The sequence below is a fragment of the Hevea brasiliensis genome, chromosome 5 (assembly GCF_030052815.1).
Source record: "Hevea brasiliensis isolate MT/VB/25A 57/8 chromosome 5, ASM3005281v1, whole genome shotgun sequence".
In the NCBI taxonomy this organism is placed as follows: Eukaryota; Viridiplantae; Streptophyta; class Magnoliopsida; order Malpighiales; family Euphorbiaceae; genus Hevea; species Hevea brasiliensis.
The window spans coordinates 107,019,460-107,039,775 of NC_079497.1; the positions used below are offsets into that span (position 1 = coordinate 107,019,460).

Here is a 20,316-nt window from a genome sequence, read left to right on the forward strand (position 1 = left end):
ATTATATTATTTAAATAAATATATAATTATTAATCTTTTATATTATATCATTTATTTTATTATTGAAATAAGAAAATAATTATTTTTTTAAGATAATTAAATAATTTAAAAAATATAGATAAAATAATAAAATAATTATTATTGTTAATAGAAAAATTTATAATTAATTTTAAGTTTTTGGATATAAATAAATATTTTATATTTTATATTATTAATAAAAAATATTTTAACAAAATTGAAATACATTAATTAAAATATTAAAATTATAAATAAAAAAATAAAAATATTAATAATATTAATTTTCAAGTTAAATAAAAAAGGATAATATGATCAAAATAAAAAATAAAATCAGATCATTTATCACCGATGAGAAATAACTCTAAAAATAGAGTCGATACAAACCGCAATTGATTGGTATCATATCGATTGCCCATCACTCAAATTCAATTTTTAAACTTGCTAAACACCACATTTTACCTGTTTGGGTGTCTATCAGCTATCAACTGAATCCAACAGGTAAACCAAACACCCCCTTAGTCATAATGTGTCCGTTCCAAAAGAAATCGGTTCGGACCTTGAGGTAGTACTATATCATGAATATTCTCCATTTCGAATTACAGTACATTACTAAGAGGAATTACAATGAAATTTACAAATTATTTATCAAGAAAAATGGTTGTAAAAATCGTATAATAATATTAAATTATAAGATATTAATTTAATAACTATAAAAATTTTATCTTTAAATAATAATGTATTAAAATATATATTATCTTTTCAAAATTATCCCAAATAAAAAAAAAATCAACAGCATTGAGTATTGAATGGAAGCACACATGCTGCGGTGGGCTACCAAAATGGCAAAACGACACGCACTCCTTAAAACCTATCCGTCGCCGTAATTGTACAATGCAAACATTGTGTCGTCACTATTGCTCTACCAAAATCACAAAATGTGCTCATTCTTTTATCAAGATTCAAAAATCCCTAACAAATATTTACCTAAAAGAATAATAAATTACTGACAAGGGCTTAAATGCAATGATTTCACCAACAATTTTAAGTAGTATTTAAAAATGTTTAACCAAATTAGCATTCATTTTCCTTTTATGAATTTGGATTATATTTGGTATGACTATGTAATATAATTAATTATATAATAAAATAAATGATATAATGTATCATTATATTTCTATATTTAGTTATAAAATAGAAATGTAAATAATGTCATATAATGATAAATATTATTTCAATGTTTAATTTATTTATAGTATTAATAATAAATGATAATGACGACAATTATTAGTGATCAAGTTATAGTGGTGGTTTTGGCAATAGTGTCTAAGTGTGGTGTTGGTATCGATGGTGATCGGCTGGTGATAGCAATTGAGCAATAATAGTAGCGATAGTCAAGTAGTGGTAATGATAATAGTAGTAGTAGTAGTATTAGTGATAGTGGCGATAATAGAATGATATTGATAGTGGTGATGATAATTATTAGTGATCAGGTTATAGTTGTGGTGTTAACAGTAGTGTCTAAGTGTGGCGCTAGTATCAGTGGTGGTCAAGTGGCGACAGCGATTGAGTTATGGTGGTAGAGATGGTCAAATGGCGGTAATGATGACAATAGTAATAATATTAGTGGTAGCGGTGACAATAGAATGATATTAATAATGGCGACAGTGGTTGTTATTAGCTGATGATGGCTAAGTGATAGCTAGATGGGGATGATACTAGTGGTGATAATAATAATGCTTAAATGATGATGGTAATAATAATAATAGCCAAATGATAATAGAAACGAAGTATTGTTAAAGGTAAATGAAATAAATTAAAATAAATAATTATAATTATATTTATTTTTTTAATATAATAAACACTGCGATTACTTAAAATATAAATTTTATTACATTATTTTTTCTATACATTGTCAAACAAAATAATAAAATAATTTACATCTTTGATTTCATTATACTAAACATAGGCTTTGCTATTTAGGAAATTGTTTTTCAGTTTTTATAATGATATTAATTTATAAAAATGAATTGAACATGGATTATTCTACATAATTGACTAAAAAATATTGCCTATATCTCACTCACATAATAATAATAATAATAATAATAATAATAATAATAATAATAATAAAATAATGGTAATCCAAACCGTTAAACATGTAATGGAAGAGCTTCATTTTAACCGTCTGCTGGACTGTCACCCAAAACTCTCCTCTATACAACAAATTTTCATTGCCAACTCCATTAGCCTCCTCTCCAAGGCCTCAAAATTCTCTCTCTCTCTCTCTCTCTCTCTCTCTCTCTCTCTCTCTCTCCTTTTCTCCATATATATAAAAGAGAGAACACAGCACCAAATCTCATCTTCGTCATCCAAAAACCCCAATTCGCTCATCTCTCCTTCGATCCAATCCAACACCTTTCTTTTTCTTTCCCTCCAATTCGATCTCATATATACTTATAAGCCCATAAGTCATCGATCCATGTATTGTTAATGAATCCATTTTTGTTCAAATTGAATCACAATTTTTATTTCTCTGATTCAATTGAATCGATCGTTTTGTGGATCCGTTTTTTGCTAGAAATGAGGCTGTAGAACTGGAAGATTAGATGATGGATGAATCTATGCTAGTGTAATTCTTTTCTTTTTCTAACGAAAAATTTTACACAAAAAATAAGATGCCAGGAATAGCGCAGAGAAATGAGCAATTCAGTAATGCATCATCGGGCGTTTACTCGCTTTCAGCCAATGGATTCTGGTCAAAGCACCGTGACGATGTTAACTACAATCAGGTCCAGAAGGTCCTAGATTATTTCTTTTTGTGTCTATATATATGTTGGGATTGAATTGGATTACTGTTTTCTATCTAACTTGTGGCGAGCTTTTATTTTTATCTTTGGTTTATATGGGTACAGATTGGATCTTGCTTCTCAAATTAATCAGTGATGGTTTTATTTGTTGGGTTGTTCTTGATGTTTGGGTGTTATTTAGCATCTCTTTGTGTTTGGATTATTAGTGTTACGTTCACCAGATCCACTGTAATACCTTGTTTATGTTTTTACATATGCTGTTCAATTGATATTAGAGATTATGATTCTGGGGCTGTTACAATTACAAAAGTCTGCCAATGAATTGTTGCAGTTCATTTTTTTTTTCCATTAAAAACGAAAGCTGATTCTCTCCATTATGCACGAACATTTTGGTGAATAAACTGCCTGTCCAGGAGTATGCATTTACAAGTTAGAGCAATTTGTCCATGAGAATTTTCAGGACTGTTTTAAATTAGTGAGTTGTGATCAGTCAGTAACAAAATTTTATGTACTTCATAGTTCTGGAGTGAGCTGTCACCACAAGCTAGACAGAAGCTTCTGCGGATTGACAAGCAAACCCTGTTTGAGCAAGCTCGTAAGAACATGTATTGTTCTAGATGCAATGGTTTATTACTCGAAGGTTTCTTGCAGATTGTTATGTATGGCAAGTCTTTGCAGCAAGAAGGGGTAGGGGGCCACCTTTCTTGCAATAGAACATCAGCCTCAGAAAATCAAAGTGATGGAGAACCAAATATGATGAATGGGTGCCAAGATGAAATTCAAGATCCATCGGTCCATCCCTGGGGGTGTCTGACCACTACACGTGATGGCTCTTTGACACTGTTGAATTGTTATTTGTATTCGAAGTCCCTTAAGGGTCTACAAAATGTGAGTGCTGATTCAATTTTATTGTCTCACACTTTTCTCTCTTCTGTTTTAGTGGCTCATTTCTGCTTGAAATCAGGTCTTTGACAGTGCAAGAGCAAGGGAACGGGAAAGGGAATTGCTCTATCCTGATGCCTGTGGTGGAGGAGGTCGGGGTTGGATAAGCCAAGCAATGGCAAGCTATGGTAGAGGACATGGAACAAGAGAAACATGTGCTCTACATACTGCGAGGCTTTCTTGTGACACATTAGTGGACTTCTGGTCAGCACTTGGAGAAGAGACTCGACAGTCTCTTTTAAGGATGAAGGAAGAGGATTTTATTGAGAGGCTCATGTACAGGTGTGTTTGAATGTGTGCATTTAGCCAATTGCATAGCCAATTGCTTATTCCTTACATACATCATTCATTTTGAAATTGGTGGAATAGAAAATGAGAACTCAAAGCTAGTTGGCCAATCTGCATTTATTGGAGCTTAAAGGTAATTACTGGCACTGGAGATGGTCATTGTGGTGACATTGGAAAAGAAGAAACTAAAATGTAATTTGACAGCATGAAAGACTTAAAATTTTCAGTATGGTGTGTAGAGAATGCAGATATGTGCCGTCTTCTTTTGAGAATTGCTGAAATCTTCTATTTCATGTCTTCGAATGCCATATAGTTATTACTTATTTGATCCTAGCAACCTCCCTGATAGATAACCTCTATAAAACAGAAACATCTGGACAGCATGCTGTTAGGAAGTTAGTGACTACATGTTTCACATTGAACTAAAAGGATGGAAAGCTATGTGACATTGGCCTGGTAGTTTTTACAGTTTCTTTCTTGGTGATATCTTAGCCTTTCTGCACCACAAATGTGGTATTGAAGCATTAAGAAACAGAGCTAGATGGCTGGAATAACTAAGAAATTGCAATACCCTAATGGGTAGCGGACGGTCATCCGTCATAAGATTATGTCTTTTGAAGGCTATTTTCAAGACATGATATAATAATTGTGGGAGAAGATTGAAGGATTAGACTGCCAATTTTCTTTATTGGAGGAGAGTTGTAAGATAAACATTTGCACTCAGGTTCTGAGGGTGCACTGAATAGGCCATTACGACACAACATGACTTGATGAATCATAAAGCACTAGTCTCTTTGTCTAATTCAAAAAAAAAAAAGAAAAAAGGAAGAAGAAAAGAAAAGAAAAGAAAAAGGATTGATACTCGCTTCCTTCCAATTGCATATAATATTATGTCAACTAATTAATGTTTTTGCTTTGGGAATATAAGGTGACTTAGGTTATATTCCCCTGACCCATGATTACATGTGGTTTGTGGTGGATTATATCCTTCCATGTAAATTAGTCTATAATTCAAATGGATTGAGGCCACTTTGGCTTAGTTAAAAAGGAAAAAGGGAAAACAGAAAAGAAAAGATAGAAACTTCAGAAGAGTAATGGACTTAAATTTTACCCTTTCCTTTCCACAGATAGTGATCAGGGAGAACTAAATGTCATTCCAAATGTTGAAATTGAAGAAAGTGGAATGATTGCATTCCGTAGACTAGTGTGAGAACTTTGGCGAAGAAATTGTACTGCTTTTTTATTTCACTAGGTAGTTAGGTCTTCCAGTGATCTTTAGGGAAGAGAAACATGTATGGGATTCATTCATCAAGTTAGCCTATATTATATCAATTAGCACTGTCTTTATTATCATTATTGTAGTTTTAGCTGTTATGGTGGTTGTTAAAGTGAGCCTCATGTTGAGCTGGATTCTGGTTAAAGAATTACAACCTTGTAAAACTATCATGCTAAAAAGTTGGAAAAATAATGGGAAAAAAATGTTGTGATGATGCCCCATATATTGGGCAGACATGATGGAATTAGATAATTTTAGAAGGTGAACAGATGTTATAACAAGGGCCTGGTTAGATATTTATTTTGATGTGCTAGTAATACACGTAGTATTTTGCATTTAAGTTGTGGAATTCAAAAAGGGGAGTTGGGACAAGGGGAAATTCAAGGAGAGTAAGATAGAATACACATGGCCCAGTGTTAAGATTTGCTTTCCTAGTTTTGTGCACCCAAACCAGGTTTCGTCATTGAATCCTTATTACACTGTTATGGTTGTTAAAGTTATTCATCCTATGCTTTGTCATTCATGAGGCTATTCTTGTTTGAAGATTGAAGAAATCTATTGAGGAAGTATTGCTATGAAAAAAAAAATTCAGTTAATTGTGCTCAATAGCTAGTCCTTTTGTGATTTCCTTTTTCTACAACTTTGCGTTCTGGTTGATAATTTGTGCGTTTTCTTTTGAAAAAAATAAAAGCCAAAAGCTTTAACTATAATATATTACTCCTAAAATTTTTTTATGAAGGTTTGGCAAATATATATGCTACTGGTTAAAGCGGCTTTTTCTTTATTTCCTATTTATGTACTGATAGTTCTCATGCTGCATGTTTTTTTCCTTTCAGGATTTGGTGTTCAATTCTAACTTCTTTTCTTCAATAAAATGTGTCTTCTTGCCACAGGTTTGACAGCAAAAGATTTTGTAGAGATTGTAGAAGGAATGTTATTCGTGAGTTCAAGGAGCTAAAGGAGCTCAAGCGCATGCGGCGAGAACCTCGCTGCACCAGTTGGTTTTGTGTTGCAGACACAGCTTTCCAGTATGAGGTGCTGCTTTTATTTTCTAAATCTGTGTGGTTTTGTGGTGCTGAAGAGTGAAGATATAAGTGTCACCAGAGAAGTGCCAATCATGTTATTGGTTTTATTACTAGCTCATATATTAATTACGATTTGATGAAAATTCATTGCATATATGATTGACATGATACATATTTTTTCTACCATTTCCTCAGGTGTCTGATGACACAATCCTGGCTGATTGGCACCAAACTTTTGCTGATACTGTCGGATCATATCATCACTTTGAATGGGCTGTTGGAACAGGAGAAGGAAAATCTGACATTCTAGAATTTGAAAACGTAGGCATGAATGGAAGTGTTCAAGTTCATGGCCTAGATCTTGGAGGTTTAACAGCATGTTTTATCACCTTGAGGGCTTGGAAACTAGATGGCCGCTGTACTGAGCTATCTGTAAAGGCTCATGCATTAAGGGGTCAACAATGTGTGCATTGCAGGCTAATTGTAGGTGATGGTTTTGTTACAATTACTAGAGGGGAAAGCATCAGAAGGTTTTTTGAACATGCCGAAGAGGCTGAGGAAGACGAGGTAGTTCAGGTTTATTTATACCTATTTTTCCTGAGTCAAATATTTTTCTGAAATAATTCTTTTTACATTGTAGTTAATTTTAATCTTTATGTTTTCTGCATCTAGGATGATGATTCCATGGACAGGGATGGAAATGAGCTGGATGGAGAATGCTCCCGTCCCCAAAAGCATGCGAAGAGTCCTGAACTTGCTCGAGAATTTCTTCTAGATGCTGCAACTGTTATTTTCAAGGAACAGGCATGTTTCATAGTTTTGCAATATGCTGGCTTTTCTTTGTGATTGTTTGTTAAGAAGTGAATGATAAGTTATTTAGAGCTGTCATTTCCAGTATGGAGCTTTTGAATCCAAAATGTGCATATGATGCCTTCTATCATTGGGAGAGTATGTGGTAGTTTGCACGAGGGAAAGAGGTACCAGTTAAAAATATTAATGGAAAGGAATATTATTAACAGTTGTGTAGCCTTAAGTTGCTTTTCCAATTACAGAGAAAGAAATAATAATTGGCATTGAGCCTGTAATTGCTGTCTTGATCGTTGAGTTGCATATAAATATTTGCACTGTAAGTTCAGCAAGAGGAATGCAGAGTCAATGAATGAAACATGCAGGATGTAAATTCTCCATATGAGTGTTTTGGGGCAAGGTCAAAGAGAGAGTTCTTGCAATGACATAGATGGAATTACTGAAGGAATGTGATTGAAAGGTTGTGCAATCTATAGGTCCTTTTTAAATCTGGCCTTGTTGGGGGGTGGGTTGGTGGGGTGTTTTAATTATAAGCTTAGGCATGTAATAGGGCCATTCTTTTAGCCGACTATATAATAAATTGATTTGTCAGGTGATCTCTTTTTGTTAACTGCACTCTAATATCTGCATTCCTTCTGGCCTTGACAATAAAAACTGGTTATCTATTAAATAAATCTGATTTCAGGAAAAACTCAGCCATTTTTTCGGATAATCTCCCCCCACCCCTTTTCTCTGTCGCCCTTGTCATTGCCCTCAGTATAAATAGATCATTGGTGCAACAAAATCTTCACTCATCTGGATTTGCTAGAAGATGATGAATAGGTATCACCATGGTGTAGATTCTGTTGCAATGTGTACAAGAAAATGCAGCTGTGTTTCTGTATATTTGAATTTTCAATTTCCACAACTTATTCCATTTGATACATTTTTCAGGTTGAAAAGGCTTTCAGAGAAGGAACTGCCCGCCAAAATGCACACAGTATCTTTGTTTGCCTTGCATTAAAACTGCTGGAAGAGCGTGTTCATGTTGCATGCAAAGAAATTATCACATTGGAAAAGCAGGTATTACTACATGTGATTTAGGATAAGATTTCAAATGAGTTGTAAATCAAAACTGGGGGAGTATTGATTTTCCTTTTTTAGAAGAAATATATGAAACAATTGCCATTCTTCCCCACAGATGAAACTTCTTGAAGAAGAGGAAAAGGAAAAGCGTGATGAAGAAGAACGCAAGGAGAGAAGAAGAACAAAAGAAAGAGAGAAAAAGCTTCGAAGAAAGGAGAGGTTAAAAGGGAAGGAAAGGGATAAAGAAAAGAGGTGCTCCGAATCAAATGATTGTCTTGAAGTTTCAAAGGATGAAACATCAGCAAGTGTTGATGAGGAACCTAATAATGCTGTCAGCTGTAGGGATTTAGTTAGTGAAACTGGTGACATTTCTCCGTCCAGGCCTGGATCTCCTATTATTCAAGAACAATTCTCAAATGGGTATGCCATTTCCGCAATGCTAAACAACTCCTGTGGTAGTCCTGATGGAGAAGTCACTAATTTGAAAGACTCTTTTATGATTGAACAATCAAAATTTTCTCGTCGGATATTGAAATTTCGGAAAGAAGTTCCACTTGATCCCTCTTTGAAGTGGTCTGATAGACGCCAACTTGCAGTTGTTTCAGAAAATGGGGCTACAGTTAATAGATCTGAGTCGAGACCTTACAGTGACAATTTTGAGACTCCTCCAAGGGGTGTCAATGGATTGAATAGGCAGTCAAGGATAAATGGACAGAAGTCCAATGGTCGAAATTGTGGCCATAAGTTTAATGAGAAGTTTCATTGTCTTAACAACAGGATGAATGACAGATATGACTTCCATTCTTGCAGCTGTCACCAAAAAAATGAATACAGGGTGAAGGTTGAATCACATGTTTCTGCAGTAAGAATTGGCCGAGATAGCAAGTCTGTTGGTAAGTCAGAATCTACGCTGGATATGTCCAAGCAATTTTATCGTGGGAACAAGTATGGGCAACTAGATTACATGCGTGAAGGTTGTGTAAGACCCAAAAGCAAAATCGTCACAATGAAGAATTCTTCTAGCAGAGATTTGCTTCATTCTAAGAAAGTTTGGGAGCCTATGGAATCACACAAAAAGTATGCTCGGAGCAACTCAGACTGTGATGTTACCTTGAGGTCATCTGCTTTCAAGGTTGAAGAATTAGAACCTGATAGTAACATATTCAAGTTTTTTCCTGGTGACAAGTGTTATAGTGAAGTTACTGGAAATTTTAGTGAAATTGATAATGAGGAGAATAACATGGAGGAATCAGGAAACTCTAACTTCAGTATAAATAAAGGCTGCCAGAATGGACACAATGTGGTAGTGAAGGAACCTTGCTACTCAACAGAAACTCCTTATGAGGAAATTGGTTCATGTCTTGCAAAGAACTCTGTCTTGAGTGGGATTTCTGATCCTAGCATAGGTAGCACTTCAAATTCTGATAACTGTTCATCATGCCTTAGTGAGGGAGATAGCAATACAGCCTCTTCGAACCATGGAAATCTTGAATCCTCATCCACATCAGATTCAGAAGATAGTAGTCAACAATCAGAAGGAAAAGAAACCTCACTATGTCAAAATGGTTTCTCCAATTCTCATGAGGTGACCACAGACAACAATCGAAGTGCGAATGGAGGCGGTCAATTTGGAGGCAGGGAATTGTTTGGGCTTCCACCGGATGGTCTGAGAACGAATGCTTTGGGAAATCTGCCAACAAAAACTGTGCAAAATACTGATAATGGAATACCAACTGTTGCTATTGGTTCTCAACATCAAGGCATGTTTCCATCTATGCAAAACCAAAATTTACAATTTCCAGTCTTTCAAGCTCCTTCACTGAATTACTACCATCAAAATCCAGTTGGTTGGCCAGCTGTTCCGCCTAATGGATTCATGCCCTTTCCCCACACTAACCACTATCTATATGCTGGCCCTCTTAGCTATGGTTTAAATGGAAACTCACGGTTATGTATGCAGTATAGTCCTGTGCAGCATTTGGCAACTCCCATTTTTAATCCTGGTCCGGTGCCAGTTTATCAGCCAGTTGGCAAAACAAATGGCTTGAACTCAGAGGAGCAAAGGAAGATGTGCATGGAGCAGGAAGCTCTCAAAGAAGCTAAGACAGAGAAGGTGGCATCAGCTGGATCACGTCCAACAGAAGTGCTGCCAAGTGGAGAAGGTGGAAAAGTGGATAATTCTGCCAAATCACTTGTCAGTAACACCAGTTTTTCCTTGTTCCATTTTGGTGGGCCTGTAGCTCTCTCAACAGGATGTAAACCAGATTATGTGCCTTCAGAAGATGGAATTGTTGGAGATCTTTCTTCTAAAGTTTCAGCGGATCAAGTTGAAAATGATCCTGCTTGCAATAAGAAAGAGGCTACTATGGAAGAATACAATTTGTTTGCAGCAAGCAATGGAATAAGATTTTCGTTCTTCTAATATATTAATGAGAAGGTGTGAGGTGGCTGTTTGGGAGTGCAGTCCTTATCTTCTTATTTGCTATTGGAAGTTTGAGTACTTTGAAGCTAGTACGCAATAATCTTCTTCCTCTGAGAAATTGCAATTTAGCTATAGTTTCTTCAGTTGATTGATAACAAATTTGTCTCATTTTTTTTTTTTAATTTTCAATGTAGAGAGAGAGAGAGAGAGAGAGAGAGAGAGAGGTTGGAAGAGTGGTATAATGCTTGAGTTTTTCTGTATGAGGTCAGTTCTACCTTTTTTAATGTCTTTGTATTAATGAAGCATTTGTTGGTATGAGATTTTTCTTCTCCTTGGTGTTGGAATGGAAGACATTTAATTTTGGACTCTTCTGTCTAAAAGTTTGAACATTGGCAGTTTCTGACAGTTGGAGTTTTGACTCTATAACTGCCTGATCATGTTTGTTTAAAACAGAAATTTACTAAGTGTCGCAAGGTGTTTTGCGGTCGCCTGGACGAGCACTCACCGAAGTGGAAAGAGTGAGGAGTCGCCACTTTGATTTTGAGGGAAATCAAAGGAAACCATTTCGAGAAAGGCAAATTAAAATGCAACCACTTCCAATGCAGAGATTCTAGGTTCGGGGTCCGTAAACGGGTGGGGAAGGTGTTAGGCACCCCACCTCGTCCCTTAATGTGGGTAAGCAGATTTAACTTTACGCTCTTTATAAATTAAAATCGATAGTTAGGGGGGATCGAATGGAATGTTAGTCCTTTAGATAAAAGGAATGTTTGATTTTTCACTAATTTGGAATACCCAGATACACAAGTAAATGAGACAACCTTAGTGAATTGACGTCGTGTATCGTTTTTATTTTTGGGATTATTTTGCGTACAGGTTAAAATTTGGTTTGAGAATCAGATAAGAACCCTCCTCCGATCTCTATTAAATAATTATTAAAATTCTGAGTGGAGATCGGATAAGAACCCTCCTCCGATCTCTTTTTAAGTATTTAAAATTTTGGATTAAGAATCGGATAAGAACTCTCCTCCAATCTCTTTTAAATATTTATTAGAATTTCGAATTGAGAATCGGATAAGAACTCTCCTCCGATCTCTTTTAAATATTTATTAAAATTTTGGATTGAGAATCGAATAAGAACTCTCCTCTGATCTCCTTTAAATATTTATTAAAATTTTGGATTGAGAATCGGATAAGAACTCTCTTCCGATCTCCTTTAAATATTTATTAAAATTTTGAGCTGAGAATCGGATAAGAACTCTCCTCCAATCTCTTTTACTTGAATGGGAGTCGGATAAAGGCTTTTCCGACCTCTTGAAGTCTTACATATCGTGGGAGCCTAAGGCTAAGGGTTCTGACCTTCAAAGATACCGAGGACCAGAAAGAAGATTCTTTTAAACTCTTCGTCACCTCGGGATTAGATAGGGGATACCAAACCGAACTTTATCAACCTCCTATGTGGTCGCCTTACCGATACCTTTTGACAGGCGATACCCGATCTATTTCGTTTATTTAGCTGATATTCGGTTTTGTTCCGCCTTATGGCGTTTTACCCAATTGCCTTCTGTGTTAGTCTAGTGATTCAACTTTACTATTTTCCTGACTTATTGTTCAGACCTTTTATTATTTTCAAGAAATGCTTAAGATACAGTTACCTACAGTTTATCCAACTACTTACATGCTACTCGGGGCTAGAACTTTTGCATTTAGAGGTAACAAGGAATAGCAAAAACGGACTGACTAACAAAGAAATGAACTCGGGAATAACCTTTTTCGCGTAATGTAGACTTAGTGAAAATTACAAACGTAAAAGCAAAGGAAATGCGTAAAATAAAACGAGCACTTGATAAAGCAGCGATATAAACACTTACCTGTGGGGAGCCGAATCTATTGAACCAACTGCAAAATCACAAGACGTGATAGGACTGCGAGCTGATAGCCTGATGACTAAGGTTCACCGTGAAATGAAGGATACTTTGCTAAAAATCAGTCAGGTTAAAAAAATAATAACCGAGTTTGGATGAAATAGAGCTTGAACAACGGGGGTGAAAATAAAGATAACAAAGCTAGAAAGCGAGAATGTCACAGGATGATGAACCGCCTGAAAATGGAGTTTCAGTATTCACAAATCCCCTTGTAAGAAAATACTTTAGAAAACTAGTTTCAAAAGTCTTTCTTATGAAAGCTCTAAATAGCAGAGTAACGAACTGAATTAAGTTTCAGAGTTCTTCCACTATAGTTACCACCTCTTTTATATTTTTTTTCGTGTTTTTTCGTCCTTCAACAGTTTTTCATGCAGGTATTTATAGGAACCGGGTGCTCCCCCTGAAGGGTCAAGATCTATTTTGAGGGAGATGGAGGGTCAGGATTTCGAAGGACACAATCTCGTGGTTGGGAATTAAAGAGAATCAAGATGAACGTCTAAGATCTTTTTCAGGACATTTGTCCTTTTTCTCTTCTAATCTGACGGTCCCAAATTTTCCTGTCCAGGGCAATCCGAGGGCTGGGAATAAAAGGCGCCGGTCTTGTCGTCTTTTTCTTTGATCCAAAGGCTCTGGGCTCGTCCTTGCAAGTGAGATCAACGGTGGAGATTGTGATGTACAGGACTGTCATGACATACTCTGGCACCTGTCAGCATTGTGGGCGATTCTCAGGCATGCGGTGGAGATCTCGTCTGCAACGCTTTAACTACCTCAGTTCTGATTCTGACGACAGTTATTGGGATTTGTCTTATTCTCCTTGCCTTCCGATCTTCTTAATATGCTCCTTTTCCGATCTTTCATACCGGCCTCCCCTCTTCCAATCTCTATCATTCCGGTCCTCCCCTTAATCAGGTCCGGTCCGGTCAAAGCATTAATTTCCCTCGATTCCCGAAGCGTCCGCTTCGTTTTCTGCTTAGCAATAAATGCTTGATCTTCCTCTATATATACCCCTGAAAGGAAAAAACCTTCCTCATTCGATTTTCCTCTTTTTTTTTCTCCTTACTTTCCTGTTCTAGCTGTTCCGGCAGTAGTTCCGGCCATGATTGTGGCTTTTGATGCTTTTCCGATGGACCTCTTTATTCTCCGACTGAAAATTTACGATCCCGGTGATCGGAGAATTATGATAACCTCATTCAATGATAGTGGGAGAACCGGACTAACTTACCGACCTGGATCGAGGACTTCGATCTCATTGATCTCGAATTGTTCGATCGATACAAATGGCGAACTGATTTCGGGCGAGAAGACTGCTAATATTCCCCTTAACACCGGTGACTGCTCCTTGGCGTTCATCTGGCTCCTCACCACACTGGGTGTTCCGACAGCGGCTCGGTTTCGAGCGGTAACTTTGATGACGACCTCTCTCATTCTCATGAGAGTCATAGTCCCCCCATCTAAGCTGTACATCTATCCGATGTCAACAGCCGATCTCCTGGTCAAACACATCTTTTGACTCAGCCACGAGACTAGGCTTTGACATAGGCCTTTTAGATAGGATGTTCCACCGGTCTCTAGAGATCGCCCAAATGATGTAATTTTACTTTCAATGTAATCCGATCTCTAGAGATCGTCGAAATGATGTAGTCCGACTTTTAATATAATCCGATCCCTAGAGATCGCCCAAATAATGTAATCCGATCTTTTGGAAATAAAAATTTTATTTTGTCAATTATCATCTTATTATTGTTGCATTGATTATTTTCCGATCTCTGAAGTATTTACCCGAACTGACTCTTAATTTAAATGACCCTTAACCGACCTGCAATTCAAAATATTTATCTTAATCTGCCGATCTCTAGTTAGCCGATCTCTTTATGGAATTTCTGAAATATTCGTGAGACGTATCAGAAAAAGCTGGCAGATCTCACTAACCGATGCACCGCCTGGGACGCCGTGAGCATTTAATGCTCGGACGGGTATAAATAGGGGAAGGGTTAGCCAGTTGCCCCTTATGTCATTTTCAGCCTTCTCGCGAGCAACTTCAAAATTCTCTCATTTTCTCAAGTTCTTCCGACACCGATCAGACTCCGGTAAGGGTTTTGATCTTTCTTTTAGTTTAAAATTTCTATTTCCTTTGAAAATGAGCGGCGCCGAGGGTCAGAGAGTGGCAAGCCCCCCTTCCGTTCAGATCTCGTGGTCATCTGATGAAGTGGAGGTGGTTGGACCAAGCGTGCGACCTGAACCTCCTAGGGTCTCTATTCCAGCTCGGGGGCAAGCAGCACCATCAAGGCGCGTACCTTCTTCAGGGAGAGAGAACCTTCCTATGGACGAGCTGCCATCAATCTTGCAAGAAACCGACCTGCAGTCGTTCAGCCAGGAGTACAACATTGAGCCTGATTCATACGAACTTATCCGGTGTCACGGCGATCTCCGAGCTGATCACTTCTTCGAGGAGAACGACATGATTATAGTATACGAAGAGCAACTAAAAGCCGGGCTGCGGTTCCCTCTTGATGACTTCTTCAAGAAAGTCTTAAAATTTCATCAAATGTGTATAGCCCAAGTTCACTCGAACTCATGGCGGATCCTAGTAGCCTTTAGAGGCCTTTGCCGAGCTAAGGGATTCCGTCCTACAGCTAAGGTATTCGCCGAACTTCATAGATTAACTCGTCGAAAGGACGACGAGTATTGGTTCTTCCAGGCGAAGCCGCATTGCGGGCTTTTCACCGATCTGCCCTCCTCCCTGAAGAATTGGAAGAATCGCTTCTTCATTCTAAGGAGCAAAATTCCGAACGGCTTTGAGGGTTTCCCTCGTAGCTGGCTATACCAAGGTCCTTTAATTCCGAAGCGCCTCACATTGAATAGGGAAGAAGGCCTGATGGTGATGGAGCTGAAAGAACAGGCGGGCAGAGAGAAGTTCTCTTGTTTGGATGCAGTGACTGCCGAACTGCATCACTGGACAATAGAGTTGATCACGGGCGAAAATTGGGGGCTTAAACTCTCTGACCTCGGCATCAGTATTTTTTATATCTCAGATCTTTGGACCTTAGCGATCTCACTGACCTCTTCTTTGTGCAGGTATGACAAGCGGCGAAGCTTCCAAGGAGAGCCGAAAGCAGAAGAGAGAGATCTCTTGGAAAGTACGGGAGATGAAGCGGGCTGAGGAAATGTAGACACCCAGGCATGAGCCCAGGGAAATGCAAGGAGGCTCGTCTCAACCCTCGGGACTGCCGGTCATAGAAGTGGTCCGATCTCCCCCTCTCCAAGAAGAGCCGCCTCCACCTCCTCCAGTCGCTTCGAGTGCGGAAGGAGGTCCTTCTCAACCTCCTGTAAGGCCCCTTTCTCGAGGCACTCAAGTTCTGATCCACTCGTTGGAGAAGAACCGGACTGTTCGGGAAAACCCAGGTTTTGCTAAGGTATTGGGGTCCTCCATCTGCCTTCGGGAGGATCGGGACAGGCTGTCCCCGGACAACCTTGACGACATCCTGACTCGATCTATGAGCCTGAATGTGGAGTGTTTGGTGAACCAGCACATTGTCGGGGAGAAGGCTCATCGCCTGGGTAAAGAGGTCGAGAGGATGGGTCATGAAGCGGCTTCCCTCCGATCCCAACTGTCATCCGCTCAGAACTACATATCACAAATTGAGGGGCGAATGAAGTTCTATGAGGATAAGCTGGCCGAGCAAGCTCATGTTCTGGCCGAGCGAGATCATGCTCTTGAAGAAGTTCAGGCGCTCCGAGCCGGTGAAGTTGCTCGCCTTACTGAGGAGCTCAGAGCAAAAGAAGAAGAGGCGATGACACGGGAGGCCGGTGCTTATGTGAGTGCTCACAGGGATCTCTTGGCCGAGCTCAAGAAGCGTTATCCCGAGGAGGACTTCTCCTGGATGGTCGACCTGGCTCCCCAAGACGAAGAGGAAAGCGAGGAAGAGGCTGAGGGTGAGAGAGGAAGTGAGCAAAATGTAGATCAGGCTGGGGGCGATCCTCCAGCCGAATGACTTGTACAAGTTTTAATATGAAATGAAATTCCCTTTTGTTCAGTGAATAGATATGATCGGAAAATCTCTAAATTACTTAAGCACTTGATTGTCTGAGTATATTGAAACAACTAAAAGTGATTATTAATCTAAGTGTGGGAGATCGGAAAACACAATAAGCATGAGATCGGTAGGGAACCAACGCTAAACGGGACTTGATTAAAATTGGAAATTTGGCTTGAACACTTAAGGTCGGGATCATCATTAAACCGGATTGGAACTTTAACTTTATCAAATAATTATTTCTCACACTTTTTTTTTTAAAAGGGAGATCGGCAATAAGACTGGTGACCACAAAGATCTAGTGTTGGTTCAATTTAGTTTGACAAGAGAGATCGGGAATGTAATTGACTGGTCAGGAGATTTGACAATTGGTTCGCGAGGTCGGTGAGTGACTTGAGAGACTGGTAAGGCTTTAACTGATATGAGGGCTTAGCATTGATTCAATTCCTTGTGAGGAGAGATTGGAAATGTGGTTATCTGGCAAAGAGAGATCGGAAATGTAATTGGCTGGCAAAGGGAGACTTAGTGCTGGGGATCGGTTTCGAAATTTATTGATTCTGGGGATCGGCCAAAATATGGTGTCGACACTAAGTCTATAAAAAGCACTAGTTAATGAAGAATACAGAAGCATCTCCTTGCATTATCCTTTCTTTTCTCCATACCATCATTCTCTTTGTATTTTCTGCAGAAAATAGTAAAGGGATAAGAGGGTTCTGTTTAGCACTTCTCAATGCACAGGGTCTTAATTGGTTTGCGAAATACGATTACAAAACTGGAATAACTGTACTTCATTGTATCCTAGAGGTTCTTTACATATCCCTGTTGCTCACTCATAAGTTTGTTTGACTATATAGCCTGAAGGAGAATGGTTGTGCTCACCCTTGAAGCTTTGCTTGTTTGATTATTTGGACTTCCTGGCTTATTCATCTTCAACAGTGGCATTTGCAACATTGAGGGAAATGTCTACTGATTTTGTCAAGTTGGAACGTTTTGATGGAGGAAATGGAACAATGACGATGAGATATGAAGGAGATATATTCTGAATGGCATGTTAGATGCACTCTTTGATATCTACAAGAGAAAGGAACTGGAACTATGGAACTTGAGTTCACTTCTGGAAGAGTTTTACCAATGTTTATTAGTTTCCAGTTTATCAAAGAAAAAAAAGTGTATCATATTCCAGAAGTTAGGAAGAATCTAGTAGTCTTTTGAATGAGTCACGGTTTCACCTCTGATGATCAAACCGAACGCACATAGAATATGACACTCTCAAGGAAGATATACCAACTGCATGCCATGAGAATTCTTCCAGAACCAGATAATATGAACAATACAAAAGCTAAATGCTAAAATTTGTACGCTACACAGTTTCATGAATTTAAATTTTTGATCAATTCGATTCTATTCAATTTAATATAAGATCACAACAAAATTTAAATAAAATAAAATAAAACTAATTTTTTGCCCCAGAAAACTGTAAAACAGCAAGATACAATCCTGACTCGTCCACAAATTCAGCCATCTCGAAAGAATTATCAGATGCAACCTTCTGCAAGGTCATCTTATCAGGCAATTCAGATACTATAACATCTTGATGTTGTTTCCTTTGCTGCTCTAATGCTTCTCTCCCTTGGGGATGGCTAATGACTACTCTTGCACCTATACAAATAATAAGCAGAAATAAAAACCTCAAACAAACAATTCCATGCCAAATAAGCTTCAACAAAACCTCACCATAATTGATAAAAGATTTTCAAATAAAAAGAAAAAAGTGACTTATGATTTCAAAGTAAAGCAACTGAATGACTATAATCATGTCTTCAGCATCAATCTTATGAAGGTAACTTTACACCCTAAAATATAGGAATATTAATGGTTTAAACAAAGCTTTATATCCTAAGGTTTGAGGTTTCACTTTTTTCAAACTCTAAAGTTCTGATAAGGCATTTTTAGAGATATCAAAGAGTATCAATTTAAAAGAAGAATGGGCATATCAGTGGCTTTCTCAATTACCTTGTGAGCAACATTTTGCAAGCATTCTGAAAACTTGGTCAAGTTTAAAGGGCAAAGCTGGCAGAAAATAGAGAAATACAACATCCAAAGGAGCCCACTTTTCTGGCACATGTATCAGCTCCCCTTGCCAACACTTAATCTTGTCATATTTTTCTTTGATGCAAGCCAATATAAAAAGTGAATCATGGACAACAAGCAACAGACTACAGGGTGATGTATCAACCAACTGATCTACAAATTCTTCCGAACCAATTGAAACCAAAACCCTTGAAGTCTCTTCAATCCTTCCTGCAGTAATTATCTGGGCAATCTTTTGTTTATGCTCTTCTTTGGGATTTAATTCGTCATAATCAAGAAATGACCAATCTTTTTCTATAAAATCTTCAAAGTTTATTACAGATACTGGTCCCTCATCTGAAGGAACCATAGCACCAATTGATGACTGGTCAGCATGTAAGCAACAATGTGAATTGGATGGAAATGAGCAAGAAAGAGAAGATATGAAATGAACACGATGACTGACACTACGAGTGGTAATGTACTGAGGTTGTAACTGATGACGAGGTGAGGACTGGCGGGACGGCAACTGAAGGATGACAGACGAAGGCAACAAAACAGAATTCATAGAAGAAACCATTATACTCCCTAATGGAAGTATTTCTAGTGTAAGATGAACACTTCTGATCTTCTGATGATACTTCAAAGATGAGAGGAATAAAAATGTGTTACTGATGAATCCTGTCCATAGATCCTTCTGGTTTGAACATGTCCTTTAGTCTTTAAGTCCTGTCAAAAACACATATTCATTTTTGCTTATTTTCTTCTACATGATAGGTAAAATCCAAACTTTAATTCATACTGCAAAATATGCAGACAGTCAAAGCATGTCAATTTTCATTGTCTAATCCCTTCAAAATGATTGAACACACAAAGATTCAGAAATTTATAAAATGTTCATAACAAGCAAGTTGCATCAACCAATTTTCTAATAGCTAAGCAACGGCATGGAAATATCACCTTCCATTTTTCTTATCATTAGTTAATGTAGAGCTCATGTTTACAATTCCTCTTCTAGAATTTGCAAACACAGTCTCATCGACTTAAAAATGACCACAAGAAGATCGATTTTTATTCTGAAAACAGGACTAATGCTTACAATTAACACCATAGCAATTAACAAGAAACCCCATAACAAATTAGCAATTACCATCTCAACAAAGCGAAAAGGGATTAGAAGGCAGTAACCAATTCATATAACTGATAGAAATCGATGTCACATCTCTAAACCCTAACACAGAGAGAGAGAGAGAGAGAGAGAGAGAGAGAGAGAGGAGCTTTGTGGACATTGTACCGAAAGAGCTGAGAGCAGAGAGATGGACCGAGCAGCTTGGTTGACGCAGCTGCTCTTCCCAATTCACTTGGGCTGCCGCAAAAATTGAGACAGAGGGCCTGAGGTAGCTGGACTGCTACTGGAAGCCTGGAATACGAGAGAGAGATTGCTGATGGCCTGAGGTTCTTCGTATTGGTATTTGAACAAAAGAGCATAATGGGCTTGAGAAGGATCAATTGAGGCCAGAGAACAAGGAGAGGAGAATCAATTGAGGCAGAGGTAGAGGCAGCGAAGGCAGAGAAATCGAGAGGGAAAGAAGATAGAAACTGAGAAAGAGTGGCAGTAAGCTAAGACGGCGGCGTATTTA

General features: G+C 38.0%; 2 protein-coding genes across 3 annotated transcripts; one reads left to right on the forward strand and one right to left on the reverse strand.

Annotated features, from left to right (window-relative positions):
• Nucleotides 1-2,257: 2,257 nt before the first annotated feature.
• LOC110656641 (uncharacterized) lies at nt 2,258-10,968 on the forward strand. Its single transcript, XM_021813511.2, has 8 exons — nt 2,258-2,816; nt 3,345-3,713; nt 3,790-4,049; nt 6,225-6,366; nt 6,552-6,923; nt 7,029-7,160; nt 8,097-8,225; nt 8,344-10,968. The coding sequence occupies exons 1-8, from the start codon at nt 2,694-2,696 to the stop codon at nt 10,648-10,650; spliced, it is 3,834 nt and encodes a 1,277-aa protein (XP_021669203.2). The 5' UTR covers nt 2,258-2,693; the 3' UTR covers nt 10,651-10,968.
• Nucleotides 10,969-17,885: 6,917 nt separating this feature from the next.
• LOC110656642 (uncharacterized) lies at nt 17,886-20,316 on the reverse strand. 2 transcript variants are annotated; one of them, XM_021813513.2, is made up of 3 exons: nt 19,971-20,316; nt 18,620-19,405; nt 17,886-18,265 (listed from the first exon to the last, which is right to left on the reverse strand). In XM_021813513.2, the coding sequence occupies exons 2-3, from the start codon at nt 19,254-19,256 to the stop codon at nt 18,060-18,062; spliced, it is 843 nt and encodes a 280-aa protein (XP_021669205.2). In that variant the 5' UTR covers nt 19,257-19,405; nt 19,971-20,316; the 3' UTR covers nt 17,886-18,059. The 2 variants fall into 2 exon arrangements, with proteins under 2 accessions (XP_021669205.2, XP_021669207.2); XM_021813515.2 differs by having other exon boundaries at nt 19,827-20,316.

Bases quoted from the DNA above. Each gene is read 5' to 3' on its own strand.
- LOC110656641 (XM_021813511.2), top strand. From the start codon at position 2,694: ATGCCAGGAATAGCGCAGAGAAATGAGCAATTCAGTAATGCATCATCG. The intron at 3,714-3,789 runs GTGAGTGCTGAT...GCTTGAAATCAG, and splicing joins CCCTTAAGGGTCTACAAAAT to GTCTTTGACAGTGCAAGAGC. The intron at 6,924-7,028 runs GTAGTTCAGGTT...TTCTGCATCTAG, and splicing joins AAGAGGCTGAGGAAGACGAG to GATGATGATTCCATGGACAG.
- LOC110656642 (XM_021813513.2), bottom strand. From the start codon at position 19,256: ATGGTTTCTTCTATGAATTCTGTTTTGTTGCCTTCGTCTGTCATCCTT. The intron at 18,266-18,619 runs GTAATTGAGAAA...TTATTTGTATAG, and splicing joins TGCAAAATGTTGCTCACAAG to GTGCAAGAGTAGTCATTAGC.